Raw genomic sequence first — 27,653 nt, 5'->3', positions numbered from 1 at the left:
TGGAAGCCTACACCCTGGATGCTTTCTGTCCTATGTCCACATTGCTGGTCTTCGAGTGCAGAGCGGATGTCCTTTATCAACCGTCCATGTTGCTGGCCTTAAGTATTCTGTGTATTCCTTGTATGTTCCAATATTCCTAGTCAACCTTGTCAACTCGCCCATGTATTTTGAAATTGTTTCTGTTCCTCAAAACCACGCCCATCTCTCCTTTCTGAAAGTTTCCCCAAAACTTAACTCCTCAAATTCTCCTCTATCTTTCTTCTCCATTATCAGTGTTCACTATTGTCTGTATTTGCTGGCTGGTGGTGTGGTGGTATCCACACCGGACTTCGAGGCGAGTGGACCCAGATTCAAATCAGCCAGCTCCTTGTATGCTTTCCATCCATCTTGGGTTGAGCATCAAGCTAGCAACTCGGCCTCGTAAAAAAACGGACTAAATGGTAAAGAACTGGCAAGGTTGCTGCCAGATTCGCCACAAGGCGCATTATCTATACGACAAAAAATAGTAGGCTGAAATGCGCAAATTATTGCACAGATAATAATGTTTGCATTTCAGATGACTGTCTCTTAAGATAATTCTACAATGGCCTTCAAAAAAAAATGCACAGGATACCCTGGAGGTTTTGCGGGGGGGGGGGAGGCGCGTGGGTGGGGGTCAGGTTTGGGAAGGGATTTGAATTTGCAAAGCTGCACCATCTACACGTGTCAAGAAAAGCAAGTTGGGAAAAAATAGTGTCTATTTATTTTTATTTAAATTCTGTGAGTAAATTTTATCCTATATCTCAATTTGTTATTTGTGAATTCTGTAAACATGTTTCTGTAACCCAAGCACACTGGTTGCTCGTATGTCAAAGCCTTCCTTATTTGTATGACAAGTTATCAAAGTTTGGAAGCATATTGTTATTTTTTAAGCTACCAGCAGTTCATCTGTAACTTGTGATGATAGTAATCTTTTGCAGGGTTCCCACAGTTTATAAAATCCACAATATTTTAAACCAAATAATGAGTCTCACAAGAAAAATCTAAAACACCATCTGCCAAGAGCAAAATGTTTATTCTAGCAATAAAATGTAATGTATTGGAAAATAAGAGCAATGTATACAAACATCCCTGGAGGCAAATTTGTAGCGGACCAATCGATTCGAAGAGAGAGAGAGAGCTTTGTACAGATCGAGGAGAAGAGTTTAAAAAAGGAGTGTTTCACGGGGCTCGGCACACGAGTGGTGGACCAGTCAATTCGCGGGGAGAATGAGAGCTTTGCACAGGTCAAAGAGAAATGTTTTTAAAAAAAGGGGCATTTCATGGGGCTTGGCACATTAGCGGCAGTCCAATCAATTTGCTTGCGGAGAGAAAGAGGACTTGGCACAGATCGAGGAGAAGAGTTTAAAAGAGTGTTTTGCGGGGCTTGGCGCATTAGCAGCGGACCAATCTATTCAAAGAGAGAGAGCTTTGCACAGGTTGGGGAGAAGAGTTTAAAAAAGGAGCGTTTCGCAGGGCTCATCGCATTAGCAGTGGACCAATTGACTGCCATTCATTAACAGGGAGCAAATAGAAGTAAAGCAGGGTCAAAGCAGAGCGGCCCTTGTGTGAGGGGACTGGTGTAGGAGTGGGAACTTGAGGCTTTGGATCAAGAGGCTTCGGCGAAGAGGCACAGGTAAGCAGCAGGTATGGCTTTTGTAGTGGTAGTCACTAAGTTACAGCTAATTAAATAAAGTAGGGATGATGCCTACTCCAGGAGGAGGAGAAGATGGCGGCACGACGCAGCGCCCAGCGGCCACTCCGTTGAATGCTATCTGTAATTTGTCAAGTAGGGTCCTGTGCACAATCCTGATTTGATGGAGATGGACGTGAGAGCACGGAGGAACATCTGGAGAAACTTTTGAAATGCCTTCTTCGCTGCCGCTGCTACTGTGTGATCCAGAATCTCCGGAGGAGAAGGCCCCTAGTCCTCAGCTTTGCTTGTTGCTCGGCGACCGGGGCAGGGTCGAAGCGCTCGGCAGAGGATGGTGCTTGGGAGGCTGTATCGGAGGGGCTGGTCGGAGGCTCGAAGTTTTCGGACAGACTCAGAGTCGGCTGTGGTCGGGTGCTTCCAATGCATCGGCGGTTGTTGGCGCCTGGAGGTTTATGGCAGAGAGAGTTTCTCCCTTTTGCCACCTGCTATCGGGACTATCGGGAGTCGATCGGAACTTTGAGCCTTTTTTTTTTTTACCTTGCCCATGGTGTGCTCTTTATCAAATTATGGTATTGCTTTGCACTGCTGTAACTATATGTTATGATTATGTGGTCTTGTCAGTTTTAGTCTTTGGTTTGTCCTTTTTTGTGATATCACTCTGGAGGAACATTGTATCATTTCTTAATGCATGCATTTCTAAATGACAATAAACGAGGACTGAGTGTCCTTATAATCTAATCTAATCTAATACCGGATCAGGTGATGTGCTGTAGCTGTATGATGTGGGGGATGGTGGACTCCATTGTGGTTCCTGATGACCACATCTGCAGCAAGTGTTGGCTGCTCGAGGAACTCAGGCTCAAAGTTGATGACCTGCAATCTGAGCTTCAAACACTGCAGCACATCAGGAGGGGGGGGAGTTACCTGGATTTTCTGTTTCAGGAGGTAGTCACACCCATTAGATTAGCTGCCTCAAATTCAGTCTGTGGTCAGGGACAAGAGAGAGTGACTGTGAGTAAGGAGGATAGAGTGTCCTGAAGCCTGGGTTGCCTACCTGGTACCCAGGTTCAGGACATCTTATATGACCTGCAGAGGAATTTGCAGTGGGAGAGGAAAGATCCATTTGTCATGATTCATGTGGTAGAATGAGGAAAGAGGTTCTGCTGGGGGAATTTGAGCACATAGGGACTAAATTGAAAAGCAGAACCAAAAAGGTTAGTAATCTCTGGATTACTACTTGAGCCATATGCAAATTGACATAGGGTGGTTCAAGGATTGGTGTAGGAGAAGTGGTTTTGAATTCATGGGAAATTGGCACCAGTATTGATTGGTTGGTAACTGGAACGGGTACCTTTAGCAATATTTACAACACTTCAGGTTAACATACAAGCCATCTTTCTGTCAATACTGCCATTAGATTTATTTGTCTTACTGGTTGAGTACAGGTGTATGGAAGGTAGGGGCAATCGTGCAAACCATGTTTCCATAACTATTGCTATCCAATTCTTGCTGGTCGAGTGGTGTTGCAACAGCAGCTTCACTCTCAATGTCAGCAAGGCCATGTGAGGGGGAATTGGGAGAACACACACCAGTCCTCATTGAGGAGTCAGTGGTGGAAAGGATGAGCAGCTTCAAGTTCCTGGGCATCAACATCGCAAAAGGTCTATCCTAGGCCCAATACTCTGATACAGGCACAAAGGCTTGCCAGCTCTACTTCATTAGGTGTTTGAGGATATCTGGCCTATGACCAAAGACTTGCAAATTTCTACAGACGTATGTTGAAGAGCATTCTGATTGGTTGCATCACAGCCTGGTGTGGAAGGTTCAATTCATGATCGTAAGAGACTGCAAAGGGTTGTAGACTCGGCCAGTTCTATCACAGACGCAAACATCCTTGCCTTCGGGAGCATCTTCAAATGGCGATACATCAAGCGCAGCATCCATCATGCTGTTTTTGATTTCCTTCCATTGAGGAGCTGCTACTGGAGTTGAAGACCCATATTCAATGTTTTAAAAACAGCTTCTTTCCCTCAGACATCAGATTTCTGAATGGTCCATAATCGTATGAATATTACCTCATCGTTCATCTTTTGCACTATTTATTTAATTTTACGACTTGTAGCCATTTTATGTCTTGCACTGTACTGCCGCCAGAAAACAACAAATTTCACCAGATTACCCAGATTATCTCTGACATAAAATGATACTTTTAAACAGAAATTTAGGTACCTTTCCAAGTAAATTTTGTAGAACAAGAAATCTCATAGGATCTGAACATGTTTGTTCAAAGACTTAGCATCTTCATACAAACAATATAATTTTTTTTTAGGTTACTTGCTTGAATTATTAGCATCACGGAATTATTAGACAGCACTGAAACGGGCTGTTTGGCCCATTGAGTCTGCACTGACCGTTGGCCATGCACTTAGGCTAATCTTACTTTATTCTTGTCATAGTCCCCACGTTCCCATGAACTCTTTTCAGATTCTACCACTCACCTACATACTATGGCCAATAAATGTCCCAGCAGGCCTTTGGGATGTTGCTGGAACCTGGAACACCTGGCGGAAACCCATGCAACCACAGGGAGAACGAACTCCCACACATAACAGACACGAGGTCAGTACTGAACGTGGGTCTTCCATGCCGTAAGGCTGTGGCTCTGCTGGCTGCTATTTTTGCATTTTCAACTTCCCTAATTTTGTTACTAAATGAATTGGATTAAATGTAAATGGATGATTTAATTCCTTCTAATCCGATTCTGTGAGTTTACAATTGTCAGCTTTACCCAATTGTAAGGTTTATAATTGCAAGCAAAAACATGTATTCATACAGTGCCTTCCTTATGGTTTTTGTTTCTCGTTTATTTAGAAAGAAGGAATACAGGAGGAGGAGTAGACTTTTGCTCTTCTAGGCTGCTCATCAGTCAAACAGGGTTGGTTAGCTGCTTCCCCAACCCACTCCTGCCTTCTCCTGAGGTCTCTTGAGCTGTTAGTCATCAAAAAATGTATCTACTTCCTCCTTGAATATATTTAATGACTTACCCTTGCCTCCCTCCCACTTCCTACTCTGGTAGAGAATTCCACAGAAAAACCACTTTCTAGGCGAAACAATCGCCTGATCACAGCTCCAAATGGCACACCCTATGTCCTGAGTTTGACTGTCCAGCCATTGGGAAGATGTGTAGTCTGTCTAGTCCAGTTAGAATTTTATGGATTTCTGTAACATTCTTAGTGCCCATAGGCCTAACCTAACCAAGCTCTCCTAATAGATCAGGCCACTTACTTCTGCTCTCAAGCTCTCTTGCAATTAAGGTCATTTACCATTTCTATGGTTTCTGGACAACAGCAATACCTATATCAGGCTGCTGTTTAATGATTACAGCTTGATGTTCAACACAATTTGCCCTCAGTTTTAGTAAACAAAATCTGGGCCTCTGTACCTCCCTGTGCAGCTGGATCCATGACTTCCTCGTCGGGAGACCACAGTCTGTGCAAATCAGAAATAACATTCCCTCCTCGCTCACAATCAACACTGGTGCACCTCAAGGATACGCGCTTAGCCCACTGTTCTCTCTCTACACCCACAAATGTGTGGCTAACAAGGTCAAACAGCATCTGTAGATTTGCTGATGACACGACTATTGTTGGCAGAATTTCAGATGGTGACAAGGAGGTGTGCAGAAGTGAGATAGATCAGCTGGTTCAGTGGTGTTGCAGCAATAACCTTTCGCTCAATGTCAGTAAGACGAAGGAATTGATTCTCAACTTCAGGAAGGGAATGTTGAGGGAACACACACCAGTCCTCATTGAGGGGTCAGAAGTGGAAAGGGTGAGCAGTTTCAAGTTCCCGTGTGTCAGTTCTCTGAGGATATATCCTGGGCCCAACCTATTGATGCAATTACAAAGAAGGCATGTCATCAGCTACATTTCATCAGGAGTCTGAGGGGACTCTCGCAGATTTTTTCAGATGTATCATGGAGAGCATTCTAACTGGTTGCATCACCGTCAGGTATGGAGGGGTGACTGCACAGGATCAGAAGAAGCTGCTGAAAGTCGCAAACTCATCCAGCTCCATCATGGGCACTAGCCTCCCCAGCATTGAGGACATCCTTAAAAAAGCTGAATCCATCATTATGAGTTGCCATCACTCAAGGCATACTCTCTTCCCATTGTTACAATCAAGGAAGAGGTACAAGAGCCTGAAGACACACACTCAATGCTTTAGGAATAGCTTCTTTCCCTCCACTGTCAGATTTCTGTATGGACAATGAACTTTTGTACACTACTTCAATGTCTTTTTCAGCACTAACTAGTTAATTTAATTCACAATGCGCTGGAGGAACTCAGCAGGTCAGTCAGCATCAGTTGAAAAGATTAGTCGAAGTTTCGGGCCGAAACCCTTCGTCAGGACTGAAGGAAGAACTTTGGGGAGGGTTTGAAGAATGCTGGTAGTTGAAAAAAACAGTAATTTGAAAGACAAAGGGGTGGGGGAGGGGAAGCAGGGAGGTGATTGGCAGGAGAACAATGCGTAGTAGTAGAAGGAGGCGGAACTATGAGGGAGGTGATGTGAAATAGGGATAGAGGAAGAGAGGGGGAGGGAACTACCGGAAGTTGGAGAATTCTATGTTCATACCAAGGGGCTGGAGACTACCTAGACGGTATATGAGGTGTTGCTTCTCCAACCTGAGTTTAGCCTCATCATGGCAGTAGAGGAGGCCATGTATGGAGATATCTGAATGGGAGTGGGAAGCAGAGTTGAAGTGGGTGGCTACCGAGAGATCCTGTCTGTTGTGGCGGACGGAGTGGAGGTGCTCGATGAAGCAGTCCCCCAATCTGAGTCAGGTTTCACTGATGTAGAGGAGGCCGCACCGGGAGCACCGGATGCAGTAGATGACCCCAACAGATTCGCAAGTGAAGTGTTGCCTCACCTGGAAGGACTGTTTGGGGCCCTGAATGGTGGCAAGAGAGGAGGTGTAGGGACAGGTGTAGCACTTACGCTTACAGGGATAAGTGCCGGGTGGGAGATCCGTGGGGATGGACGTGGGGATAAGTGAGTCGCGGAGGGATCGATCCCTGCGGAAAGTGGAGAGGAGTAGAGAGGGAAAGATGTGAGTGGTGAGGTCCTGTTGAAGGTGGCGGAAGTTGCGGAGGATAATGTGCTGGATCCGGAGGCTGGTGGGGTGGTAAGTGAGGACAAGGGGAACTCTGTCCCTGTTGTGGTGGCAGGAAGATGGGGTGAGGGCTGAAGTGTGGGAAATGGAGGAGATGCGGGTGAGGGCATCATTGATCACCCTCATAGTTCCGCCTCCTACTACTGCACATTGTTCTCCTGCCAATCACCTCCCTGCTTCCCCTCCCCCACCCCTTTGTCTTTCAAATTACTGTTTTTTTCAACTACCAGCATTCTTCAAACCCTCCCCAAAGTTCTTCCTTCAGTCCTGACGAAGGGTTTCGGCCCGAAACGTCGACTAATCTTTTCAACTGATGCTGACTGACCTGCTGAGTTCCTCCAGCACATTGTGCATGTTCCTTTGACAACAGCATCTGTAGATTATTTTGTAGTTAATTTAATTCTTTTAAAAGATATTATTTTGTCATTGTAACTGATCTTAATTTAGAGTTTATTATTATAACGTATTGCAATTTACTGCTGCCATTAGACAACAAATTTCACAACGTATACCAGTGTTATTAAACATGATCTGATTCTGATTCCTACCTGCCTGTGTTCAGCAATTGCGTTTTCCCATTTTCTGAGATTTGGTCATAATTAAAACCCCTCTTTATCCCCCTCAACTATTTTCCATTCAACCAAGTTTTATCCTAAATCACAATAAATGCTTTTTGATTAGTTTTCATGGCAAAAATTCTAAATTCTAAAGTTCTGAGTAAATAAACTAATGAAAATTCCATGGGTAACACATATCGAATGTTGGGGGAACTGAGCAAGACAGGCAGCATCTGAACAGAGAGCTTTTCAGGCCAAAACCCTTCATTGGAACATTGGGGAAGGTCTGTGTGTTTTGCTCCACATTTTCCAGCATCTGTAGAATCTCGTGTCCAAAGTTTTCTTTCTTTCTTTTTAAATCTTTTTATTGAATAAGTATACAAAAAGGTAAGCCATATAGGTACTAATACACTGTTAGAATATAATAAAATTACAGGAGATATTAATACAGAAAAAAAAGTGATACAAACAATGTAATTTAAACATAACATACTAAGGTAACATAATAGTATACTAATTTATATATATATATATATCAATAGAGAAAAGGGGAAAAAAAAAACCCCAAAAAAACCCACCGTGCAACTAAACTAAAAGCAAAGCAAAGCAATGGGCTAACCTGGAACCAAATAGAGTTAACTTAAAATCACGTCCTCAAACCCGACCTCCATTAAAAACAGTAAAAAAAAACAAGAAGGGTATATAAATATGGAGCAAAAAAGAGAAGAAAAAAAAATTACATTAAATGAAAATATTGAATAAAAGATCTCCAGGTCTGTTCAAATTTAAGTGAGGAATCATAAAGATTGCTTCTAATTTTCTCCAAATTCAAGCATAATATCGTCTGAGAGAACCAAAAAAAGGTGGTTGGAGCATTAAGCTCTTTCCAATGTTGTAAGATACATCTTTTCGCCATTAAAGTAAGAAATGCAATCATTCTACGGGCTGAAGGAGAAAGATTACTGGAAATTTTAGGTAATCCAAAGATAGCAGTAATAGGGTGAGGAGAGATATCTATATTCAATACTTTTGAGATAATATTAAAAATGTCTCTCTAAAAAGTTTCCAGAGTAGGACAAGACCAAAACATATGAGTTAAAGAGGCTATCTGCCCCGGACATCTATCACAAAAAGGATTAATATGAGAATAAAAGCGAGCTAATTTATCTTTGGACATATGTGCTCTATGAACAACTTTAAATTGAATTAGGGAATGTTTAGCACAGATAGAGGAAGTATTGGCTAATTGTAAAATCTGCCCCCAGTCATCCACGGAAATGATAGAACCCAATTCCTGTTCCCAATCTACCCTAATCTTATCAAATGGAGCTTTCCTAAGTTTCATAATAATATTATAAATCATAGCCGATGCACCTTTCTGACATGGATTAAGGTTAATTATAGTATCTAAAATGTATGTAGTAGGAAGCATTGGAAAGGAAGAAAGTATAGTACTTAGGAAATTTCTAACTTGTAGATATCTAAAAAAATGTATTCTTGATAAGTTATATTTATTAGATAATTGTTCAAAAGACATAAGGGAACCATCTAAAAATAAATCCAAAAACCGTGAAATACTCTTAGTCTTCCAAATTTGAAAAGCACGATCCGTAAAAGAGGGAGGAAAAATATGTTACCTAAAATAGGAATTGCTAGCCCAAATTGGTTAAGATCAAAAAATTTTCGGAATTGAAACCAAATACGTAAGGTATATTTAACTATTGGGTTAGATACCTGTTTGAGGCGTTTCAAATCAAAAGGAAGAGAGGAACCTAAAATAGAGCCAAGTGTATATCCCTGAACAGATTGTAATTCCAATGCTACCCATTTAGGAATGGATAGTATATCCCGGTCAAGTAACCAAAATTTCATATGTCGAATATTAATTGCCCAATAATAGAATCTAAAGTTAGGTAATGCTATGCCTCCATCTCTCTTAGCTTTCTGTAAATGTATTTTACCCAGTCTCGGGTTTTTATTTTGCCAAATAAATGAAGAAATTTTTGAGTCAACTTTATCAAAAAAAGATTTTGGAACAAAAATCGGTAATGCCTGAAATATATATAAAAATTTTGGCAGAAAAAACATCTTAACTGCATTAATACGACCAATCAAAGTTAAATATAAAGGAAACCATTTAGATGAAAGTTGAATAATATGGTCAATTAAGGGTAAAAAGTTAATCTTAAATAAATCTTTGTGTTTACAAGTAATTTTAATCCCAAGATATGAAAAATAATTATTAATCAATTTAAACAGAAAGTTATGATATAAGGGAAGTTGTTTATTAATCGGGAAAAGTTCACTGTTACTGAGATTTAATTTATAACCTGAAAAGAGACTAAATTGTGCTAATAACTCTAAAACAGCAGGGATGGATTTTTGAGGATTAGAAATATATAAAAGTAAGCCATCAGCATAGAGTGATATTTTATGGGACTTTAAGCCCCGAGTTATCCCAGTAATATTTGAAGATTCTCGAATGGCAATTGCAAGAGGTTCTAGTGCAATATCAAATAATAAAGGACTAAGAGGACAACCTTGTCGAGTACCTCGAAAAAGAGGGGAAAAAAAGTGAGCTTAGAGAGTTAGTACGGACCGAGGCCACAGGAGAATGATATAATAGTTTGATCCAGGATATAAATTTCGAGCTAAAATTAAACACTTCAAGCAGTGTCCAAAGTTTTTATGGGGATATGGCATATATATTCTGGCCTACATGTTACCTAAGTCACATTGGTATTTTTGATTGTTTGAACAGCTGAAAGCATATCTTTAAAAACAAGTCTCTTATTAGTTTGTATTTTACTAGCAAACATATGAATATTTGTTCTCACACCGACATCTGGTTACTCCAGTGTAAAATTGTCCTGGCACACTTCTCCAATCAGAACTAAACTGGTAGCTATCATTTTCAGCTGCTGTTTAAAATTCAACAAAAATTCCCTGCTGCAATAAGGGTGGTCAGCTAAAGTTGTGATTAAGGTGTATTCAAGCTGCAAAAGGGTGACTTTAATGTCTGACCTGTTGCCTATGTTATACTGGTTCAAGTAGCACTTTATGGGAATAGCAGGATGCCTACTGTGGGAAAAGTAAGTTCCTCATTTAGGGGACTGATTATCCCCAAAATGAGGAACTATGGATATTCATATTTAGATTTAATAATAAAATATCAAGACCAGTAGCTCAGTTGTCTGCCTTTGAGAGTTGCCGCGGTAGTGTAGCAGTTAGCACATTATTACAGCTTGGGGAGTCGGAGTTTGGAGTTCAATTCTAGCGTTTTTATGTTATCCCCGTGACTGTCTGGGATTTTGTCTGGGTGCTCTGGTTTCCTCCCATCTTCCAAAGACACTCTGATTAGTAGGTTAATTGGTCATTGTAAATTGTCCTGTGATTAGACTAGTATTAAATAGGTGGGTTGCTGTGTGGCACAGTTTGTTGGGCCAGAAGGGTCTGTTCCATGCTGTATCACTAAATAAATAAAGAGATTTCCATTGTGATTGGCAACAGATATCCTTTGTTCAAAGAGTTTATATTAATTCAGCAGATCGCACTATTGAGTACTAAATATACCTCAATAAAAGTACTCAGGAAAGGTGGGAGAGGATGAAAAGCCAAAGGACACTGGTGGATGGTGGTATGAATTAAGGGGAGATGTCTTGGAGCAGTCAAGGACAGAATGTATCTGGTTGGAATTAAGAAACAGTTGAGATGGTAAGATGGTATCTTATTGGGAGTGTTCTCTAAGTGCCATCTAGTGGGGCATGGAGGAGTAAGTTGCGGGGAAGTAACTGAACTTGCAAAAGGTTATAACAGTGTTATGACAGTCTATCTGTGAGAGTAATAATATAAGTAGCAAAGAGAAGTCAGGATTTCTAAACTGTGTTCCAGATAATTTTCTTGACCAGCACTCTTCAGGCACAATGCCGAAGGAAGCTTTGCTAGATTTGGTTCCAAGCCAAATGGGACTGAAATCAATTTTGGGAAATTGTATCATATGCTTTAGAGTAGTCACACAAAAGAAAATTATTCTCTCTGTCCTCTATTTTGTCAATCATTCTTGATTTTAAATGCTTTAATTTCATCTCAATTGACTTCGGTCAATAATTAACTGAGAGAATCAGAGTTTAAAATCAAGAATGATGTACAAACGTACAAAAAGCAGATAAGGGAAAACTTATTGGTGAAAGCATCACAAATGAGAGGGTATGAATGATAGTCTAAATGACAAAGTGAAGTGTCTCTTTTGTGTTGTAATTGGTTAAACTCCATACTGCCAGCAGAAATTAAGGCGGATTCAATCAAAAAGGTAATTGTAAAAGTACGTGAAAGGAAAATATTTGAAAGACTATGGGGAGAAAAACAGGAAGTGGGACTAGTTGGATTGCTCATGCTTACAGTCTATGTAGGCTGAACTGCTTCCTTCCACGCAGTACCCATCTGTAATTGTGTCACAGTTTGTATTTAAGAATGAAGTAACCCATTTCATACATCTCCCCCTGGTGGGAAAGGCTATTAGTACAAATATATCAGATTAAGAATAGGATTTAGTATCACCAACATATGTCGTGAAATTTGTTGTTTTCCGGCAGCAGTACATTACAAGACATAATGAAATCTATAAATTACAAGAAGTGTGTGTGTGTATATGTGTATGTATATGTATACAATATATGTATATGTGTGTATATGTATTTATAGTAGTTCATAAAGAGTGGGAAAAATAGCGAGGTAGTGTTCATGTGCATTCAGAACTCTGATGGTGGAGGGCAAGAATTTGTTCCTGAAACTTTGAGCATCTTCGGGCTCCTGTGCCACCTCGGTGGTAGCAATGAGAAGAGGGCATGTCCTGGGTGACGGGTGTCTTTCCATGAACGATGCCACCTTGAGGCATCACCTTTTGAAGATGTCCTCAATGCTGGGGAGGCTAGTGCCCATGATAGAGCTGGCTGAGTTTACAACTTCCTGCAATCTTTTTTGATCCTGTGCAGTGGCGCCTCCATACGATACAGTGATGCAACCAGTTAGAATTCTCTCCACGGTACACCTGTAGGGATTCGCTGTTGTCGTTGGTGACATACCAAGTGTCCTCAAACTCCTAATGAAATATAGCCGATCTGCTGCCTTTGTAATTGTATCAATATGTTGGTGCCAGGATAGATCTTCAGAGATGTCGAAGCCCAGGAAATTGAAACAGTTCACCTTTTTCACTGCTGATCACTTGATGAAGGCAGGTGCGTGTTCCTTCGGCTACTTCTCCCTGAATTCCACAATCAATTCCTTGGTCTTACTTATGTTGAGTGCAAGCTTTTTGTTGCAATACTGCTCAACTAGTACCTCGCTCCTGTGCATCACCTCAACGCCATCTGAAATTCTGCCAACAATAGTTGTTTCATCGGCAAACTTATAGGTAGTGTCTGAGCTGTACCTAGCCACATAGCTGTGGGTGTAGAGAGAGTAGAACTGTGGGCTAAGCATGCAACTTTGAGGTGTGCTAGTGTTGATTGTCAGTGAGAAGATGTTATTTTTGATCTGCATTGACTGAGGTTTCTTGGTGAGGAAGTTGAGGATCCAATTGAGGAGGGAGGTACAGAGGCCCAGGTCTTTGAGCTCGTAAATTAGAACTGAGGGTATGATTATGTTGAACGCTGAGCTAGTATTGCTATTGTCCAGATGGAGAGTGAAGAGCCAGTGAGATTGCATGTGCTCTAAACCTCATGTGACAATAGGCAAATTGCAGAGGGTCCAGGCCCCTGCTTGGGTATGAGTTGAATCTGGCCATGACCAGCCTCTCAAAGCACTTCACAGTAGATGTGAGTGTAATTGGGTGATGGTCACTGAGACAGCTCACCATGCTCCTGGGTGCTGGTACGGTTGTTGCACTTTTCAAATAGGTGGGAACCTCGCATTGCAGCAGCGCAAGTTTGAAGATATCTTTGAACACTCCTACTAGATAGTTTGCACAGATTTTTATTGCTCTACCAGGTACACCATCAGGGCCTAGCACCTTGAAAGGGTTGAAACTTTTTGAAATATCTTCTGAGACAGATTGCAAGGTCACCTGATGCTACAGGGATTCGTACAGGTGTAGTTTTATTTGCTTTTTAAGTGTGCATAAAAAGCTTTGAGCTCATCTGGGAGTAAAGCATCGCAGCCATTCATGATGTTATGTTTTACTTTGCAGGAAGTAATGGCCTGCAAATCCTGCCAGAGCTGGCATGCATCTGATTCCTTCTATAGCTTCGATCAGAATTGTTTTATTGTTCTTAAAGTAGCCTTTTGGAGATCTTACCTGTACTTCTTGTAGAGTTCTGGCTCACCAGTCTTGAATGCCGCTGTTCTACTCCTCAGCAGACTACTGGTTCATCCACATCTTTTGATTTGGGTTCTCCCAGTATGTTCTCAAAGGCACACACTCATCCACACAGGCCTTGATGAAGTGGTGACGACTATGGCATATTTATTCAGATTAGAAGATGAATTCCTGAATATTGGTCAAGGATTCATAAATCATTCCAAAATCTGACAGAGGGGAAGGAACAGTTTCTGAATTATTGACTGTGAGCCTTATGGCTTCTGAACCTCATCCCTTATGGTAGTAATTTGAAGAGGGCATGTCCAAATGGTAAATATCTTTAGTGATGAATGCCATCTTCAGGCACCTCCTATTGAAGGTATTGTTAATGGTGGTAAGGCTTGTGCCTACGATGGAACTGACCGAGTTTGTATCTGTCTGCAGCCTATTACAGGCCTGTGCATTCGTGCTTCTGTATTAAGTTGTGATACAATCAGTCAGAATGCTCACCATTTCACATCTAGAAATTTGAAAGAGACTCTGCTGAATCTCCTCCCTTATGCAACCTTCATGATTTCATCGGTGTGTTGGCATCAGAATAGATCCTCTGAGGTGTTACAGAGTTAGGGTTAACTTGAAACTACTCACACTTTCAACTGCTGATCCCTCATTGTGGACTTCAGCAAGGGTAAATTAAAACACACACCAGTCCTCAATCTTTTTCTTTGATTTTCTGAAGGTCTCTGGTGAAGTACTTCCACCAATTTTACAGCCAAGGTGTTAAATAAATAAGTCATTCCACGAGATACTATCATAGTGAAATGTCAAGTTCAAATGAGCTGTCATTCAACTATATACCTGTACACCACCAAACGAAACAGCATTCCACCAAACCAAACAGCATTCCACCAAACCAAGCTGCACAACTGTATAATTCACACACAACACAAAGTAATATCACCACAAATAAATTAACAAGTCAGGTGCATTTACAACATAAGTTAATTTATTGTAAATAGCAGAATGCTATTGGCGCTTCACAAGCAATGAGACCAGGGTGGTGGCAGAGAGTTCAGTATTCTCGGGGCCTGGGGGGGGAGAAGCTGTTTCCTATCCTAGCAGTCTTTGATCTAATGCTACAATACTTGCTGCCTGATGGTAGGTGGGTCAAAGAGATTGTTGGACAGATGGGATAGATTATTGACAATAGTAAGATCCCTGCGTATGCAGCCCTCCTGATAAATATCCGGGATGGGTGGAAAGGAATTCCCAACGATTCTCTCAGCAGTCCTCGTAATCTTTTGTAGGGCCTTGTGATCAGATGCCCTGCAATTCCCATACCAGATGGTTATGCAGTTGATCAGAATGCTGCTCCTGTTTTAAAAAAAAGATGGTTAGAATGGTGTTAGAGGGGTGGTGATTCTTGCTCATTTGCTCGCCTGAATATCCTCAGGAATTGGAGACACTGCTGTGCTTTTTTGACTAAGGAAGTGGTGTTGAGGCATCAGGTGATATCGTCCATTATGTGTACTGCCAGAAATTTGGTGCTCCTAACTCTCTTCACGGAGGAACCATTTATGTGCAGTGTGGAGTGGCTAGCCTGCACCTTCCTAAAGTTCTCTTTGGTCTTGTCCACATTGGCTCAAGTTGTTGTGGTCACACCATTCCACCAACCGCATTACCTCATCTCTGTCCACTATCTCATTATCGTTGATGAGGCCAACCATTGTGCCATCAGCGACCTTGATGATTTGAACTGGATCTAGCAGTGCAGTCATGCATCAGCAGCAAGCAGCGCACACAGCCCGGGGGGGGGGGGGGGTTGTTGGCAGCCACTGGTGCTCAGCACGATGGAGCGAGAGATCTTGCTGCCAGCATGGACTGATTGGTCTTTCTATCAAGAAATCTAAGATCCAGTTTTAGAGAGAGGTGTCAAAACCCAACAAAAACAGTTTATCCAGCAGCTTCTGAGGGATGGGCATAGTAAATGCTGAGCTGGTCAATAAACAGGATCTGGGCATATTAGGCACCATTTTTCGGGTGGGACAGGACTGTGGAGTCCAGAGGCTATAGCATCATCAGTGGACTGATTTGAGTGATAAGTGAACTGGAAAGGGTTAATTAAAATATAATTTAAATTCTTACCTTCCTTCCCCATTCAATTGAACTAGTCGGACTTTTAACAAAGCATGGAATTGGAATAGATACCTCAGGATAAGCATTGGGATAGCTCATCAAAATCCTGCTCATTCTTTGGGAAGTTTAGCAGAAGTCCAAAGCAGCTTGGCCGTTAGGTTAAATGATTCTGGGGTTATTCACGTGTCCTGAATGTGAGTCACACCTCTGTGGTGTACTGTTGGCAAAATCCAGGCCAGTGAATTCCAGCTGCTTCCTGATTCTGAGAAACAGCTGAAATTAAATGATACGGAGAAACTTTTCATACTGGAACTTATTGAAGGATTTCTGGAAATCTAGTTTTTAAACATGGTATGCAGTTCCTTGTGAAAACTCTAACGAGCCTGAAACCATCTGACTTCCCATATTTCAATACCAGTTTGTCAAATGGAGACACGGTCTACCCTTATTTCCAGAAATAATAATTATGACTGTATTGTATTTGCAAAGACGTATTTGTTTCCTAACCAAACAGAAAATTGTTTTTGTACTTTGAGTGCCTCTTACAATAATACTTAGTTGCAAATTATACTTTAATTGTTGATTTAATTTTCTTTTGTGCAGGGAAAGAGATGAACTGATGTGCATGCTGTCAAATATGCGAAGCTCTCTTTCTGAAATGCAGGCCAGGGAAAATTCTGCATATCAGCAGGTGAAACGGTCTACAGAGATAGCAGAAGAAGCTAATTTGGAGAAAATACAGGTAATAAATAAAAGCATGTTGACCAACTGGGTCATGCTGTCCTCCTCTGTGAGGGATAGAGACATGGACTTCTTGCAGATAACAACAAAAACAACTTTTCTCGGTAACATGTCTTACTGTGTTCAAATACCTGAAAGGAGGTGGTGTTAACTGGCAAATTACTTTGACGGAAACTTGTAAATGCTGATCAGTTTTGGAATCACAAAGTGTGAAAATGCTTTCAAAACAAAACTGCAGTCTATTAAAGCCTCTAATGCAAGTGATCTGCATGTTTATATAATGATTAGTCCCTCAATTTTTACATGTATGTAGCTCTGCAGATGACAAATCAGAGTACAATACTCATTGAGATAAGTAATCTGCTCCTTTGGACTGTCAACAGAGAATACCACATTCATAGAGAGCCTCATAATCTCAGATTTGACTAGTGTCACCTAGCAACAGGTGATTTTAACATTTTCTCAGTGCAATTTATTATACTTGCTTTGTGCAAATTATTTCCTTATTATTCATTCATCAGATGTTCATGTTTCTGGTACTGCAAGCATTTAGTATTTATCTCCAATTGTCTTTGCATAAATAAATGTCATCTACTTTCTTGAACTGCAGTACTATTGATTAGGTTGATCCATTCGACCTAAACATATATTCCTCTACCAGTGGTGCATGGTTGCTACATCTGAAATGGCTACAAAATTACCTGCCCATGCTGTCCCATGAGCACCTTGTAAATCCATTAATGAGATCAGTAGGCACAAGGGAACATTACCATCTGTGACAATAAATGGTCTGCTGGAGGAACCCAGTGGATCGAACAGGAATTGTTGATGTTCTGGGTTGAAGTCCTGTTTGGCCCGCTAATTCATCCAGTAGATTGTTTATTGCTCCAAATCTCAGCATCTGCAGTCTCTTGTTTCACTCTCTTCTGTTGGTTTGTTCCAAGTTGCACCTCGTACTGATTTGGAGAAACATCCTTGTTCCTTCACTGCTGGGTCGAAATCCGGCAGGTCAATTTCCAACGCAACTTGTTCTGATGAAAAGCCACAAGTACTGCTGGGTCTACTGCATCAATGCAGCTCTGTTTCATTAGGAGTTTGAGGAGATTTGATATGTCACCGAGGACGAACAAATTTCTACAGAGGTACAGTGGAGTGCATTCTAACTGGTTGCATCAACACCTGGTATGAAGGTTCTCATGTGCAACATCACAAGAGGCTACAAGGGGTTGTAGACTCACCCTGCTCCATTATGGGCACAACCCTTCTCGCCACCAAGGACCTCCTCAAAAGGCAGTGCCTCAAGATGTCAGCATCTATCATTGAGGATCGGCACCACCCGGGGCACGTTGCCTTCTCATTACCACATTCAGGGAGGAAGCACATGAGCCTGAAGACACACGCTCAAAAGTTTCAGCAACACTTTCTTCCCCTCCACCATCAGAATTCTGAATGACCCATGAACGCTACGTCACTTTTCTTCTTTTGCACTATTTATTTATTTATTTATCTATCGTAACTTAACAGTAATATTTTTAATGTATTGCAATGTACTGCTGCCACAAAACAGCTAGCTTCACAATATATGTCAGTGATAGTAAACCTGATTGTGATTTTCTTCTTTCAAGTCTCCAGCATTTGCAGCTTGTTGCTTTTCAGCTATAGAAACAGGCCCAACAACCCAAGTCCATCATGCATCTGCACCAACCCTGCACTGATCAACACTCCCAGACTCTACCTGTCATCAACACACCAGTAACAATTAACCTTTGAACGTACGTGTCTTTGGAATGTGGGATGAAAGCAGGGAGCCAGAGGAAACCCAGGTAGTAATAGAGAAAACGTGTAAGCTCCAGTACTGGAGGTCCGAGATTAATGTGAGAAAACACCTCTGCGAATCCTATGTTAGGTGTACTTGCTGGTGTTCCCTTGGTGGTATAGGTCTTGGATTGTAATGTCAGTGTTAGGGAAGTTACTGGGAAAAATTCTGAGAGACAGAATTGATCTACAGTTGACAGCAATTAATCACACACAGATGATCAGTGTGATTTTGCTGGGCAGAGATCTTGTCTGACTAACATTGTATTTTTCAAGGTGGTAAGAAAAAGCTTTGATGAAGGCAGGCAGAGTGGTTGATGTCATTTCCATGGACTTCAGTATGACCCTTGACAGCTTCCCATAGGGGAGATTGGTCCAAAAGGTTAGACCTTACAGGATGCTGGGCAAGTTGGCAAGCTTCCTCCAAATTTGCTTGGTAATAAGAAGCAGAGGAAGATGAAGGAGAGTTGGTTTTATGATTTAGAACGTGCCCTGCAATGTCAGTGCTAGGACCCTAACCATTTCTTATATACATTAACTATTAGGATATGCTATCTTTTCACAGCTACTATCGGTCAGAAGGTACAGAAGTTTAGCAAGTTTGCAGATGACACAAAAATTGGTAGTAGTGTTCATTGTGAGGAAGAGTTATCTTGATCATTTGGTAAAGTGAACAAAGCAACAGCAAATGAAATTTAATCCTCAAGTGTGAAGTTATGCAATCTCAGTAAATGGTTGGGTCTTTGGGACCATTGAAAGTTAGATGCACTTGAGTATCCAAAGATCCCTGAAAATGGCAGAGTGATAATGCTACTTTTTTTTTTGAAAAAGCAGTATAAGCATGACAGGGATGGAGTGTGGGGGGAGGGGCAGGTGGAGTTGGAAATACTTGCTCTCATCAGTTAGGACATAGAATATAAAAGCAGGGAAGCAATGACACAAGATACGGAGGTCTCCAGTGCTTGGTGTGTTGCTTCAGATTTCAGCATCTGCAGTCTCTTGTGTCTTCAGATAACAATACAACTTTAATTAGGCCACACTGGAGTTGGTGAAGTTCTGGTCATCATAACAAAGGAAGGACATGATTACACTGCACGATGGGCAGAGGAGATTCACCATTCTGTTGCAAGGGCTAGTGCATTTCAGATATGAAGTTGCATAAGATGGGTTTGTTTTCCTTGAAACAGAGGAGGCTGATGGAGAACCTGATAGAGATATACCAAATTATGGGGTGCACAGATAACATAGATAATAGGAATCTTTACTTCATAACAAAGGTAGTTTTGGGCATAGGTTTAGGGTAAGAGGTGAGAGGTTTAGAGGGGATCTGAGGAAAGATTTTTTTTCACCCAGTGCATGTTTGGAATCTCCGACCACCACCCACTGTATGAGTGCTTGAATCACCAAGGTACAGAAGGACCAAATGCTGATAAGTTGGATCAGTATAGTTAGATACTTGTTGTTGGGCTGAAGGTCTTATTTCTGTACTCCTACTATTATATGTCTGTGAGAGACAGGCAGGGCACAAGTTAAACTTTTATGGAAATAAATGAGCTGCTTATAACTTTGTTACAACTAGTTCTCCAGCTTTTCGGTCTTGCCAGGTGGTCCATATGGTTTTATTTCTCATTTTTCTGGTGTGGTTTTGCTGTGTCATTTTAGAAGGCAACTATGAATTGATCATACTTTTGTGTCTTGAAAGTAATGAGGTTATATATAGTCCCATAAAGAACATTAGTGAAGCAGATGGACTTTTTTTAAAAAAACTTGGCTACCATTATTTTCTTTAATTTTTTTCTATTTAGAGATACACAATGTAACTGGCCTTTCCAGCCCAATGAGCCCACACTGCCCAATTATACTCAACTAACTTCCTAAGCCATATGTCTTTGGAATGTGGGAGGCAACTAAAGCACCCTGAGAAAACCAGCGTGGTCACTAGTAAAGTGTACAAACTTCTAACACTGAAATTGAACTCAGGTCGCTGGCACTGTAATAGCATCACGCTAGCCACTACGCTACCGTGCTACCCATTTGTACAAGCTTATTCCAGATTTACTTAATTCATCAAATTTTGATGTCAATGATACTTTGTACTTTATACTTTATTGTTGCCAAACAATTGATAGTAGAACGTACAATCATCACAGCGATATTTGATTCTGTGCTTTCCACTCCCTGGATTACAAATATTAAATATTAAAAATAGTAAAAATGATTAAACATTAAAAATTTTAATTATAAATCATAAATAGCAAATGGAAACTAAGGTGGTGCAAAAAAAACCGAGAGGCAGGTCTGGATATTTGGAGGGTACGGCCCAGATCCGGGTCAGGATCCATTCAGCAGTCTTATCACAGTTGGAAAGAAGCTGTTCCCAAATCTGGCCGTATGAGTCTTCAAGCTCCTGAGCCTTCTCCTGGAGGGAAGAGGGACGAAAAGTGTGTTGGTTGGGTGGGTCGTGTCCTTGATTATCCTGGCAGCATTGCTCCAATAGTGTGCAGTGTAAAGTGAGTCCAAGGACAGAAGATTGGTTTGTGTGATGTGCTGCGCCGTGTTCACAATCTTCTGCAGCTTCTTTCAGTCTTGGACAGGACAACTTTCATACCAGGTTGTGATGCACCCTAGAAGAATGCTTTCTACGGTGCATCTATAAAAATTAGTGAGGATTTTAGAGGACAGGCCAAATTTCTTTAGTTTTCTTAGGAAGTAAAGGCATTGGTGGGCCTTCTTGGCAGTTAACTCTGCTTGGTTGGACCAAGTCAGGTCATTTGTGATATTGACCCTGAGGAACTTAAAGCTTTTGACCTCTTCCACTTGCGCAGCACCGATGTAAATTGGGTCGTGCGGTCCGTTACTCCTTCTGAAGTCAACAACCAACTCCTCCGTCTTGCTGACGTTGAGGGATAGGTTATTGTCTTTGCACCATGCCACCAGGCTCTTAATTTCCTCTCTGTACTCAAACTCATCATTACCCGAGATACGGCCTACAATTGTTGTGTCATCAGCAAACTTATATATTGAGTTATTTATATTTTTGTCCATGCAGGTTCTGTTGAATGTCTTGTATGAGCAATGATCTGTTTACCAATTTAGCATATCATTTGTAAGGAAGACATGCATGAGACTTTGCTTTGAGCTTTTAGCTCATGTAAAGAAAATAAATACATACATTGTATGGTTTAAAGCATTTGCACTTCAAATATTCTGTTAGGAACCCTTGGCTTCATTTCCCCCTCAGTCCATTTAGCATTGTTATCACTTCAATAAGCTATTGGTTAATTTCAGATAACAGTAACAGGTCCTTCTGGCCCAATGAGCCCATGCTGTGCGATTACACCCATTTGACCAACTAACACGTACTTCTTTGGAGTGTGGGAGGAAACCAGAGCACTCAGAGGAAGCCCACGTGATCACAGAGAGAACGTACAAACTTCTCACAGACAGTGACAGAAATTGAACCCAGGTCATTGGCGCTGTAATAACATTAAGCTAACCATCACCCTAACATTAAAAGATTTGAGAGGAGTGAAAGTAGATCTGGCGTATCCTTAAGAAAAAGGGTAGAATAAGATCGATGAGCCAAATGGCCTGTTTCATGCCACATTAATTATATATAGACTGCCTTGACTACCTTCTGACACAGGCTTCCATTATTATGAGCACAATTTTAGTTCAATGTTAAGTTCTGTATGATTTCACGCACAATTCTTAAAGTGAAGGTGGTTTTGTGCATTTTGAACTGCTTTTAAAATACAGCTGTAATCGCAATAGCTGACTATTTTTCAGTTGTCCCAAAATATTATTTCAGAATTAGTCAAGGGCAGTATTTATCAATGTAACGTCTCCAATGTCTTATTGAGAAATGCTAACGTATATGACAGACAAAATGTTTCTTTCCCAAGGTAAAATTATCTTTTATGGTACATGTGAAGCTGTTTCCATGGAGTACAGAAAGTACATCATGTGCCAACCTACCTGGCGTCACTTTACAAACATTTTTTTAAACATAGAAACAAGGCTGTAAATTTAACGGTTCAGTGTTTTGGGAACTCGAGACCATTTACAGATTGGACCTCTCATGACTCTGCAGTCTGGCTCTATTCCCAAACCAAAGAGCTATGCGATAATCTATTAGCTTGTCATGTTCTGTTTAGCTTCAAACCGCAGCTTGCTTTTCTTTTTCTTTAGGCTGTGGTCCACTGTGAGCAGCTGAAGAGCGAGCTGATGCGCCAGAAAGAGGGGCTAGAAAGGGAACTAGCTTACCAGCAAGAAAAAATCGCCATTGCCAAGAAAGCTGTACAGGAAGAAATGAGGAAAGAGAGAGAAGAGTTGGCATCAAAGGTATGAAAGGCAAATGCTACTACTTAATATTCATAAACCATGATTAGCTGGATGCATGATTCTCCCACCTTCATAAATCCTCACTAAAATCCTCACCTTTTTTTTGATATTATAGTCCATGAACAAGTTTTATTTCACTAGCAGAAAGTGAAATAATGGGAAATGTGGAATTTAATTACATGCAAATCAATAACCTTGCAAAATATTGCAAGGTGCTATTTCAACTATGTCCAGTAGGTGGGGGTGATGGCTGATGAATGGGATTTACTTCACAGCAATTTTATTGACACCAGTTTATATTATCACCAACTAAAGTGGTGTTGTGTCAAGGGATAAGCTTTGTTCTTGCTGCAAACTCCTGTAGCTTAGAAGCACAGCAATGAGGATGCTTACTATTTGTGCTGTTGTAGCCTACGACAACATTCTATACTATCCACAACACCTTCAATCTTTGTATCAGAAAGAGTTCAAAGTAAAATTTATTATCAGAGTATTTGCATGTCACCACATACAAGCCTGAGATTTTTTTCCCCCTGTGGACATACTCAGCAAATCTATAGAACAGTAACTGTAAACAGGATCAATGAACAACAAACTGTGAAAGTGCAAATACAAATATAAATAAATAGCAATGAGAGCATGAAATAACAAGATAAATAGTCCTTATAGTGAGATAATTGGTTATGGGAACACCAGAAATAGATTGAATGTAGTTATCCTCTGGTTGAGAGGTAGTAACTGTTCATGAATCTGATTGTGGAAGTCCTGGGGCACCTGTACCTTCTGCCTGATGGCAGCAGTAAGAAAAGAGCATTGCCTGGGTGGTGAGGATCTTTGATGGTAGGTGCTGCTTTTCTACAGCAACATTTCATGTAGTTTTCATTAGTGGTTGGGAGGGCTTTACCCATGATGTACTGAGCCGAATCCGCTACCTTTTGTAGGATTTTCCGCTCAAAGACATCGGTGTTCCCATACCAGGCCATAATGCAGCCAATCAACACACTTTCCACCACACATTTATCGAAGTTTGTCAAGGTTTTTGATGTCATGCTGAATCTCTGCAGACTCCAAAGGAAGTAGTGGCACTGCTGTGCTTCCTTGGCAATTACATTTATATGATGTGTTCAGCACAGGTGCCCTGAGATAATGACACCCAGGAATGTAAGGTTACTAACCTTCTCCTTCTCTGATCTTTCAATGAGTACTGGTTCATGGACCTTTGGTTTCCCTCTTCTGAAGTCTATAATCAGTTCTTTGGTCTTGTTAACATTGAGAAGTTGTTGTTATGACACCACTCAGCCAAACTTTCAATCTCCCTCCTGTATGCTGATTCATTATCACCTTTGATTTGGCCCACAACAGTGGTGTCATTAGCGAACTTGTATATGGTGTTGGAGCTGTACTTAGCCACACAATCATCCGCAAATTTACTAAACCACCCTTCTCTGCTTCCTCATCCAAGTCATTTATGTAAGTCACAAAGAGCAGGAGTCCCAGACCAAATCCCTATGAACATCACTAGTCACTGACCTCCATGCAGAATACTCTCCATCTGTGGGCTATCCAATTCCAAGTAGGAATCAGAATCAGGTTTATTATCACCAGCATGTGACGTGAAATTTGTTTACTTAGCAGCAGCAGTTCAATGCAATGCATATCTAGCAGAGAGAGAAAAAAATTAATAATAATAAAATAAAACATAATAAATAAACAAGTAAATCAGTTACATATATTAAATAGACTATTAAAAATGTGCAAAAAACAGAAATACTGTATATTTTAAAAAAAAGAGTGAGGTAGTGTCCAAAGATTCAATGTCCATTCAGGAATCGGATGGCAGAGGGGAAGAAGCTGTTCCTGAATCGCTGAGTGTGTGCCTTCAGGTTTCTGTATCTCCTACCTGATGGTAACAGTGAGAAAAGGGCATGCTCTGGGTGCTGGAGGTCCTTAATGATGGACGCTGCCTTTCTGAGACACTGCTCCCTTAAGATGCCCTGGGCACTTTGTAGGCTAGTGCCCAAGATGGAGCTGACTAGACTTACAACCTTCTGCAGCTTCTTTCGGTCCTGAGCAGTATCCCTCCATACCAGACAGTGATGCAGCCTGTCAGAATGCTCTCCACAGTACAACTATAGGAGTTTTTGAGTGTATTTGTTGACATGCCAAATCTCTTCAAAACGCCTAATAAAGTATAGCCACTGTCTTGCCGCCTTTATGACTACATCGATGTATTGCAGCCAGGTTCCTATCAACCCCAAGTGTCATGACTGTATTGATGATTTGGGTGAAAGGGCCACGTTAATGTATCCAGGTTTGTTGATACAATGTTTGCTGGTAGTGTGCCTTGTGAGGAGATGTTTCAGAGGGATATAGGTAGGCTAAGGAAATGTGTGAAGACATGACAGATAAAATATAATATGAAAAAATGTACAGTCATCCATTTTGGCAGAAAGGCAGAATAAGTTTCTAAATATTGAGAGTTTGAAAGATGTCTGTGGTCATTGGGGCCTTGGTATGAAATACTGCAAGTTAGAGTGCAGTATAAATTCAAAAAAGCAAATATAATGTATGCATTGAGTGCTCAAATGCTTTTGCAGTTGAGTAAAGATGTCTCATTCTAAGTGAATGAAGTGAGATCGAGAACTCCACATCTGGAGTATTACATACACTTTGTGTCTCCCTAGCAAAAGGACCAGCTTGTGACAGGAGGTGAGCAAGTTTATTTCTGGGATGGGGATTTTTTTTATTTGGAAAGAATGAAAAAGCAGAATGAACCTTTACACTCAAGTGTTGAAGGGACTTGACAACATGAATGCTGGAATGACTTTTCTCTTTTCTGGAGTACAGTATCTGAAATTGGGAGATCACTGTCTGAAAATAAGAGTTTGCCTTGTCTTGGATGGCATCAAGCTCCATAATAGTTGCTTTCTTCCAGGAAGCTGATAAACCCCACTCAGGACCATTAGGTCGTTGTCTCCTACATCATCAACTCTGAAGACTTCCCATCCACTGCCACCAAACTTATAGTTCCTGTATCCCACGCTGCTCATTTTTATGAACTACCTGTGTCCAACTGATTCTGTAAATATTCCATCTTTCTCCTTTCTCTTCCTAATTACTTTCTAAAAGCCTGGGGTGTCAGAGGTCAGTGGCTTACTGCAGGACACCCAGCCCTTATAGCTACTGTATTTAAGTGGCTGATCCAGTTGGGTTTCTGGTCAATGGTCACACTAAGCAAATTGGTAATGGCAGACCTGATTGCTTTTGACAGAAATAGTCATTATTTGGCATGTTTGTGACAAGTGTTATTTGAAACATATCAGCTCATATCCAAATGCTGTCTTTTATTTAAATATGATGCTGAAGACAATCTGACAACCCTGGAGAAACAGGATTATAAAGCACCATTCATTTTACTAATCCTTGTATTAATCAATGAAATCAAAATATTAAGGAAAGAGAATATATAATATGAAAGATCAAGTCTGATGCATGAGATACATCTGTTTTCTTCTCACACTACAAATGTTTGTTCAGCTTTTAAGGTGCTTATTCCAAAATCCGTTTGTTGACAAACATCCAGTTTTTATTGCACTGACTATTTTCTGGCTGATACCCCCTAAATTTAGTTGTAACTGTACTGTGGTGTCATCTGCTGGAGAAATAAGATATTTATTGATGTACAATGATCAGTATAGCATTTGTTCAATTTACAAGATGTTATAAAATTAAATATCACCTCAAATTAATTTATTACTCTTCAAAAAAAATAAGTCAGTTTTGTTGCTGTTTTGGCTTTGACGTTGCACTGTGTGGATAATATATACTTTAATGTTTCCACTACAGTAGTAGAGAAGGAATATTGAACACATACGAAGTGCAAAGTACATTTATTATATTGGATAACAAGGATTTTGCTTCCTGAATACTTCTGGATGTATCCTATGGATTTTGGGCTGCTGATCATGATAATCACAATGAAATTTCCCTATTAAGCACCAGTTTTAAAAATCATTTATATTTGTAAATTCAATTCATAATTCAAGTCAGTTAAAATGTTACCCACAATGTAAGCTGAAAGGTTTTCTAACTTGTCCAGGCATGCCTGTGTATGCTTAGGCAGGACGGATGCTGCATGGCACCACAGGTTTTAGAAACTCTATAACTTTCCGTAAAGGATGTCGATATTTGAATAGATGTTTCCCAGAATAACTGAAGCCAAGATTAAGGAAAGATTGGTCCACAAATCAAACAGGCCATCGATGACAGGCAATTCAAAGAACTTCTAGTGGGACAGAAGCAAATTGTATGGAAGGCATTCAAGGATATTGTTGAAAATTTTCTTGGCAACTACAGAGCACCAAACTATGTACAGCTGGTTGACAACATGCTTCAAGCATACAAAACCATGAAATGCAACATGTCAGAAAAGATTCATCTTTTGCACTTCCAGTTAGACGTCTTCACTGCAAATCTTGATGCTGTCCGTAATGAGCACGGTGAAAGGTTTCACCAGGACATTGCGGTCATGGAAAAACTATCAGAGCAACTGGAATCCATCAGTGCTGGCTGATTATTGATGGACACTTAAGTGAGAAGCCTCAGACACTGAGTACAAATGAAAATCATCAACAAAACATTTTTAGCTTAGGTGAACTATTGCAAAGCATTAGCACCTTTATGCAATTATATTCAATTATATTATATTCAATAAATTTAATTTTTTGATTCTCCACATTCCTACATGATACAAGTAATCTGAAATTATATTTGTGTTCAGCTTCAGGCTGTCTATCATAAACAAAAAGAAAATTTCTGAGGTAGCAACACTTCCAAAAAAAATTGTTGTCCAGAGTTATCTAAGTGTATATATACTGTATACAACAAAGAGATTCATCTTCTTGCAGGCAGCCTCAAAAC

At 40.6% G+C, this 27,653-nt stretch overlaps 1 protein-coding gene across 3 annotated transcripts in view; it reads left to right on the top strand.

Moving 5' to 3' along the window:
- sdccag8 (SHH signaling and ciliogenesis regulator sdccag8) overlaps positions 1-27,653 on the top strand; it is a 409,652-nt gene that overhangs the window by 58,570 nt on the left and 323,429 nt on the right. For all 3 annotated transcript variants that reach the window (XM_072264841.1, XM_072264844.1, XM_072264843.1), the window contains exons 9-10: positions 16,437-16,575; positions 22,581-22,733. In XM_072264841.1, coding sequence (XP_072120942.1) covers positions 16,437-16,575; positions 22,581-22,733 — 292 coding nt within the window. The remainder of the gene's footprint in view (positions 1-16,436; positions 16,576-22,580; positions 22,734-27,653) is intronic.

This window comes from Mobula birostris, chromosome 8 (assembly GCF_030028105.1).
Source record: "Mobula birostris isolate sMobBir1 chromosome 8, sMobBir1.hap1, whole genome shotgun sequence".
NCBI lineage: Eukaryota > Metazoa > Chordata > Chondrichthyes > Myliobatiformes > Myliobatidae > Mobula > Mobula birostris.
The sequence above is the reverse complement of the archived record's forward strand: the minus strand, read 5'-3'. Positions and strand labels throughout refer to the sequence as shown.